This window comes from Gorilla gorilla, chromosome 3, assembly GCF_029281585.2.
Source record: "Gorilla gorilla gorilla isolate KB3781 chromosome 3, NHGRI_mGorGor1-v2.1_pri, whole genome shotgun sequence".
Classification (NCBI taxonomy): domain Eukaryota; kingdom Metazoa; phylum Chordata; class Mammalia; order Primates; family Hominidae; genus Gorilla; species Gorilla gorilla.
This window is the reverse complement of record NC_073227.2, coordinates 24,435,103-24,442,960: the sequence shown is the minus strand read 5'-3', so window position 1 is coordinate 24,442,960 and position 7,858 is coordinate 24,435,103. Positions and strand designations below refer to the sequence as shown.

Genomic DNA, 7,858 nt, shown 5'->3' with positions numbered 1-7,858 from the left:
ACAAAATCACTATTGTTAAATCTTTAATTACTGAAATATGAAGTTACGCAATTTATTTTTGAAGTCTGCGTATGCTACTCATCAAATTTTTGTTGTTTAAAAAATATTGTTTTGCAATTTTCAAAATACATTAGCCTCATAGTGCATATAGCAATCTTAAGACTTTATCAACCTCTGATTTCTGAACACACATCCAATATTCATCACTTTCCTCTGCTGAAATTATTTCCCACTAGTGGAGTATTTTTTTTCTTTCTAGTGCGATGACATGCTACGGCACACCATCTTACTGTTTGTGAAATCAATACTTAAGTTGATTCAGGAAAAGTGTATGGAACGAATTTCAAACATCTTTTAGGGGCAATTCACTACAATTGCCCCTAAAACCAGTTATAAGATAAAACCAGGATTTGGATAACAATGATGGACAATATTGTCATTGTCATCCAAATCTTGGTTTTATCTTATAACTTAATTCAGAATGTTATTTGATGCCTATTTAATGGCTAGGGTTGCTATGTTTCTTAAATACTCATATTGTTTTTCTAACGGTAATACCATAAATCTAAGCCTGTATTTTTCTTTTTACAACTGATATAAAGTGCATTATGATATTTTAACTATTTATCTTCCTCAGAGAACTGCTGGTTCTTCTATGCTGCATAAATATCTCTTGTTTTAAGGTAATTTGTAACCTAGTATTTTGAAGATTCCAAATACACATTTGAAAATACTATTTTCCTGGATTCTAACTAAGTTGCAATACGTTGAATTAACTCAAAGAAAACAACTTTCCATATGCAATAAGCTATTTGATTATCTGATTATCAACACCTATACAAGGGAAGAATAGCGTTAACTGAAAACATTATTTTTACTAATGGTTGTTTTTTAAATGCTTTTTTGTATGTTGACTTCAATATGGGTTTGTTTGAAATTGTGTAGTTTCACATGTCAGATATAATAAAGCAGCTTCAGTGAAAAGATTCAACCGATGAGAAGCTACAAGTTCCTCAACTTGCCCACATTCGCATTCCCACATTTGCAATTTGTTCCCCCGCTTCTTTAGGCAGTACCTAGCCTTGGCACGGCTGCTTCCTCTTCTTCTTTTTTTTTTTTTTTTTTTTTTTTTTTTTTTTTGGCACGGCTGCTTCCTCTTCTTCTTTTCTTTTTTTTTTTTTTTTGAGACGGAGTCTCACTCTGCCGCCCGGGCTGGAGTCCAGCGACGCGATCTCGGTTCGGTTCACTGCAACCTCCGCCTCCCGGATTCAAGCCATTCTCCTGCCTCAGCCTCCCGAGTAGCTGGGAATACAGGCGCCCGCCATTACGCCCGGCTAATATTTGTATTTTTAGTAGACACGGGGTTTCACTATGTTGGCCAGGCTGGTCTGGAACTCCTGACCTCGTGATTCGCCCCCTTCGGCCTCCCAAAGTGCTGGGATTACAGGCGTGAGCCACCGTGCCGGGCCCTCTCTCTTCTATTTCAAAGCATAGGCACAGCCTTTGGAACTGAATGTCTTTCCTCAGGCCTCATAATAGAAAATGAGGAAAGTCCATTCTGACAACTGGCTGCCTTAGGAAACAGAATTTGGGATTCCTACCCTTCCAGCTCCTGTTGAGTCAAAGGCAAAGGCAATAACCCAATAAATGTGGTGAGACAGTAAATGGAAACTGACATAAAAATAGCAATAAAAGCCTACTTCCTTCTTGACAATCAATACATAATGGAATGGGTATGATTTTACACCATAAAACATCAGAGAATAATAGAATATGGGCTGAAGAAAGCTCAGAAGCCACAACATTTTCCCCACCTTTTGATTTTCAAAACGATTCTTAAGATTTGTCGGGAGTATTTTTGTTTTCAACTGTTTCAGTGAGGCTCAGTTTTGACCACATGCAACCAAAATAGAGAATTTCATGGAGGATGGTCACAGGATTGGCTTAGAAATGTAATCCTGTGAGCTGTCCCGTTTCATAAATAATAAGGTTCCGACGGCTGCACCGAATGTTCCTCCTTTCAACGAGGTTGGGCCGAGGTTGGGCTCCCAGCTGCTGGGACATTTTTAGTCCATCTTGGACTCTCACCTCTGCCTCCTGCTCAGCTGTCAGAATGCCAGGCGGCTCTGCAGCCCAAAGCCCACTCCGTTTTAAACTTGCTCAGTTTGCAATCAGGTAACCCGCTACTGACAACAGAACCCTCAAGGCCCATTTATATGCGGTTCTCAAGTTTAGGTCTAGGGAAGTTTCCAGGAAGCTTAGTGTTCCGGGGAGGAATTCGTTTTGCTTTTGCTAATCAAAGAGACACAAAAGCACAGATGAGTCCCGAAGCTGGCACACGGGAAATCGAGGTACCACTGTCCCCTCACCGGAGCGCGCAACAATCACTTGGGGAGCGGGGAAAAGGTCTCCACCTTCCCCGAGCCTGGGGCACCTTCGCTCCCACCGCCCCAGCTGGTGGTGGTCTCGACACCACGCTCGTTGCGGGGTCACACGCCAGAGCTGGAAATGGGAGGTCCAGCCCCAAGTAAAGCGACAAAGTAAGGACACAGTGGTGGCCAAGGGCTGTCTCCTAACCCCAGTCCCGAAAGACAGTGTGGAAAGTCCGCCGGCGCGCCAGCCCTTGAAACTCTCTGCGGGTCCGGCCGCGGCCCCTCCCCTGCGCGTCCCCACCTGTTGTGAAGCTGCCCAAGCTCCTTCTTGCCCAAATGCTTTGGAAACTGCCAAAGGACACTCAGAGGCCAGGGAATGTAACAGGCAAGCATAAATATGCAGAAGAGATGGAACCAAAATAGCGGGCACGCAGGGCCGGCGCTCGTGGGGGTCGGTGATCTGGAGGCGGGCCCCCGCCGCCGCGGCCGCGCCAGCAGTGCCAAGACCTGGAGGGCGGCGCCGGCGCACTCCGGACACCGAGTCTGCAAAAGAGGCCCTGAGCGGGCCGCCGGACACCTCGCAGACTGCGGGCAGCGGTGGTGGCGGCCGCCTCCCCGGGGCTCCACAGCCGACCCGCCGCCCGCCGCCGCCATCCCCGGCCCGCTCCTGCCGGGTCCCCGACCCGAGCCCCGGAGGCGCCCGCTCTGCAGGACCGCGCAGTCCGGCTGCATGGAGCCCGGCGCGGTGCCCCGGCCGGCCGAGCCAGCCACGGCGCGAGAAACCGCCGCCCGCCACGGCGAGGGCAGGAAGAAGATGGCGGCTGCCGTGGCGGCGGCGGCGGCGGCAGCGGCCTCACACGCGTCGCTGACGCCAATGGCTCGCGCCGGTCGGCGGGCCGCGGATGGCGGCGGCGGCGGCGACTCGGGCTCCGGCGAGGGGCGGGGCGAGGCGGGGAGGGGGCCGGCCGGAGGCAGAGGCTGGAGGGAGGCGGCGGGGACAGTTTGTTGTGCTCGGAACATGGCGGCCGCCCCGGGAGAAGGCGGCGGTGGCGGCGTGGACGGCCCGCAGCGAGACGGCCGCGGCGAGGCGGAGCAGCCGGGCGGCAGCGGCGGACAGGGGCCCCCGCCGGCGCCTCAGCTCACTGAGACGCTGGGCTTCTACGAGAGCGACCGGCGGCGGGAGAGGCGCCGGGGCCGCACAGGTGAGGCGGGCGGCGCTAGGCCGTGGCGGGCTCCGAGGGGCGGACTGGGGACCGAGGGCGGCGGGGGCGCCTTGGGACCCCGGCCCCCGAGCCGCGCGGCCGCCGTTGCCTCCCGGGGCTCCCCAGGCTGTGGGCGCGCGGAACCGCCGAGGCTGCCGAGGCTCCGCGGCCGTTGACAGCTCCTCGGGCGGGTTCCGCGCCAGGCCAGGTGTGCCCTAGAAGGGGTCTGCGGCCGGGAAAGTTCTGTCCGGGTCCTTGCACCGCCCTCGGAAGGTCTTAGGTTGGCGAGCATCTCCCACGTCTCGGAGCCCAAACGTGAGAAGCACACGGCTGATTTCTAATTATATTCATGCCAAGGTGACTTTTTTGGTTCTGTATTTTAAGCAAACTTGAGCCATAGAAACCTGTTAACTTGCCCTGCAAGTAGATTTTTCGCAGACAGCTGACGGTATGGTAGTGACCATGAAGTTCAGTAGTTTTGCCCAGTACAGAAATATTTAACACTCCATAAAATGTTGCATCTGAACTTTTCCTGAACTGAAACTTATGCCAAAAAAATTACTAGATGAGAAAATGTGTACTTATGAATCCTACATTCAATGACCAGTTTTAAACGTATTGTTACAATGTTAGTTTCTATAAGCTGTAGGTTTTTATTCTCATTTTAAAAGAATTTTTAAAACTTGCATTTGTATTCATATTGCAGTTACAGATTAGTTTTAAATGAAAAAAGGTTTTGAGATGGATGTCTTCTTGAATATAGAGTGAACCCAACGTTTTAATTCTCAAGCTGTAAACAGCAACTGAACCATAACTCCATTAAATTTCTTCCAACTAAAAAATTACTTCTGTTGTCCAAAAGGGGCTGTGTTAGCCGTTATTTCCTGAAGTTCATGCAAATAACTTTAAGTTGTGAGGCTGATTACATCATTGATTGTACTTGAGTATTGAAATTTTAAAAGTACTTAAGGGGCATAAAGTTGATCAGATGAGATTCTAATTGATTTGCTGATTCCCAGAACTGGACGTAGGTTCGATTTTGAAGCAGTCTATATCTTTGGAAAATTACAGACGGTCTTGTTTGGTCTTTTTCAATTAACCACTTAAAAATTCTCAACCATACTTTATTTGGTTTAGTTCTCAGTTAAACATTTGCTTTCAAGAGTATTTACTTTCTGCATTGGCAGGATCTAAGTAAGACAAAATATCAAATCTCTCAACTGTCTGTTTACTTACTTAGACTTGAATATTAAAAGCACTCTGTTGTAAATAGAGATAGATGTAGCCAGGCTTCACTATACTTTCTTTAAAACATTTCTCAGTTGCAGGAAAGCCACCATTTTAAAAGCCTTTTTTTGTCGTTTGCGTGGAGAGGAAATGAAGTTGTTTGAAGCCTATTGAGCACAGATCTTGAGCTTGCAGTATCACTTAACACTTCTTCCCTGGCTTTTTCTGGGACTGGATACCTGGACTTCCATGGACTTCATTATACCACGTATCCATTCTTCACCAACATGGTTCACCATGTTTAAGGCTGGATTTTTTTTAACCCATAGTTGCAGGAAGTCATTATCAGGGAGATGCCTCCAGGTTTAGCTGTTGGGGTAGTCCTTGTTCTTTCCCCAGTTCCATTGATTTTGTGTGAGGAGATGTCAGTGGCCACTCCTGCTTTACCAAGTCACACTAGCCTTGGTGATCAGGATTTAGGTGAGAATTCCAAATTCCAGGAGTATTTCAGCTGGAGCCACTGGCCAGTGTTCTCTCTGAGCCTCCACATAAGCCCCTCCTTCTTTTCCCCTGGTGTCCCTGCTCTGCTAGTCACATAGCTCCTGCCACTGCTAGCACCCAGTCTGTAGCTCTGATAACCATATTTGTTAGAGGTTTCCCCACTAGAAACAATTATTTTAGTCCTTCTTCAATGCCCAGGCTGCTAAGTCTAGCGCTGCCCTCTTCCCCTGCTCTGTAATCCTTCCTTCCCCTCCTTTTAAGAATTTTTAAAAACGATTCCCTAGGAGCTGGCCTGGGTCAGAGGGCCTTTGAGTGGCAGCACCTAGAGTCATTTGGATAGCATTTCTCCCTGAATCAAACTAGTCCTCCACGGCTAGATGCTCGGACTTAAGGTATTACTTGTCGATTTTTTATATTCTTGTGTGCCTCTGAGAGTCTAGCACCCCTGCTCTTGAGATCTAGATCCCCCTGCAAGTTAAGGCAACCTTTGGCTTTTCTTTTTGAAAGTCATAATCTTAGTGTCTTGGTGGCTGAACCATCAGTCAGTTCCAAAGTTCCCTTTATCATTTCTCACAAGGAATTTAGGGCTCCTACAGGTAAGACATTTGTTGATCAGTCCCAACAGCCTAGAATTCCCTAAATGAATGTACATATTAGGTACTTATCCAAACTCTTTCCATCTGAATAAAATAAATCAAAACGTGGTGTCTGAGGTTCATTTTTTGTTTTGTATCTCTCCTTGTTGATTTATATGTTTAGAAACTAGATATGTATATTTGTCTGTATGAATAGCTGTATATGCTCTATATTGTATTATACTAAACATGTGTCTCCATTAAGTCTAAGCTTTCTTTTCCTCATCACTTCGTTCTCAGAACTCCCGTTCTGACTTATATTTAGCCTGGCAATAGGCTGAAGCATGTCTCAGATGCGAGTACTTACACCTTTTAACATAGTTAGAATTGGGAATCCCACTCATCATTCCTATTTTTATTTGCTCTCTCAGAATGGTCATTGTGTATTTCCTTGTTGCATATGTGGTTACTGGCCTTGAACTCTGGATATAGTGGTTATCAAGAACTGCAGATTGATCTCTTCTGTATTTTCTTCCTGTCCTTGAAAATACTACCAACTTCTGTTGTTCCTTTTGACATAAAACCAAATAATCAATATTATGTTTTTGTGCTTGTTCCCCACTTGATTCATCTGCAGAAGTCCTAGGTAGGAGAGTTTCTGTATAGCCATATTTTTATTTAGGAATCTAAGTACAGCAAATCAACTTTGGACTAAGCATTAGGAAATCTGTGTTTTTGGCTTGGTTGGGTTGTTGAATTGCTTTGTAAACTCTGTGCTTGCTTAGACTGCTTGCCTAATCAGTTTGGTTCTGTTTCATAATGCCACTACTAGATAGTTCAGTATCTGAAGCATCTAGGTTGCTTCTAGTCACCATGGAGACTTAACAGAAGGCTTGGTGTAAATAAGGGTAGCACCTGTGAGGGTAGCACAGGTGAAACAGTACCTGTGTAATGCAGGTGTTGGAGATGCATGGGGATAGGTATTGCTTGTAAAACAAGAAAGCCTGAAGTCGGGTATAGGTGAACATATTGTTTCTACTGGTAACAGTGCCATGGACCGATTTCTTTCCTCCTTTAACAGTGACTCTGGACTTCTAAAACTTCAACTTATTATCCATCTCTTTTGCCTCTCTCCTCTCCCTTTAACCATGGTTAGACCTCTTCTTGCTTCACCTCTGTTAGAGATTGAGCAGAGGCAGGAAGAATGAAACCCAGAAAAGTCAACTGAATTTTTAGCAATACCCTCAAAAGATTTCGAGTGGGACGAAGGTTTTAACTATTCATATTACCTATGTCTTATTCTTTGTGTAATTGAAAATTTGTCAGTTTCTTCTTACAAATACATTTTTATTAAAATATGTTTTCATTTAACCAGTCTTCACCTATATCACATAGTTATCCCAGTGGCCCCAAACTTAACCAAATGGATGATTAAAGGGTGACTGATTCTAAAATTATGATCTAGAGCCAATTAATTTGTTCACAAAGAAAAATAAAAATAATAAAACCGGGAAATTACTTGGAGTAACCACAAACCAGATACAAAGTAAAATTAGCTACTTCTGACAAACTATTGCTTTGCTTTTAAAATTCTCACTTGCTTTACTTAATTAGTATATATAGACCAAATGAACAATGAAAAGTTACTTATTTTGGTTTTTGATCAGTTCAGTGTCTTGGCTTTTTACAGTTTTTAACTTTAACTTAGTTTACGCTCTGAAATTCAATCCTAGCAGCTCATTTGTGCTCCAATTTGGGGACTACTTGCATGAAAGAAGTCTCTGGAAAGCCTATATAGCATTGACTGTCAAATTAATGATATTCTATTCTCATTTGTAATCCTTTGCTTTATAACCTTATGACCTTGGAAAAAGTCACTCCTTTGTTTATACCTGTTTTCCATCTATACATGTGTAAATATTCTACTCTTTACTCGTCTAAATGAGGCTATAAACATTTTTTCGAACATCTTAAAAACTTG

General features: G+C 45.0%; 1 protein-coding gene across 2 annotated transcripts in view; it reads left to right on the top strand.

The window, feature by feature from the left end:
• Positions 1–2,574: 2,574 nt before the first annotated feature.
• The window catches only part of TAPT1 (transmembrane anterior posterior transformation 1), a 65,935-nt gene continuing 60,651 nt past the window's right edge, over positions 2,575–7,858 (top strand). The window contains exon 1 of one of the 2 annotated variants that reach the window (XM_055385445.2): positions 2,575–3,574. In XM_055385445.2, coding sequence (XP_055241420.1) covers positions 2,770–3,574 — 805 coding nt within the window. In that variant the 5' untranslated portion in view covers positions 2,575–2,769. The remainder of the gene's footprint in view (positions 3,575–7,858) is intronic. The other variant, XM_019025738.4, reaches the window with a different exon arrangement.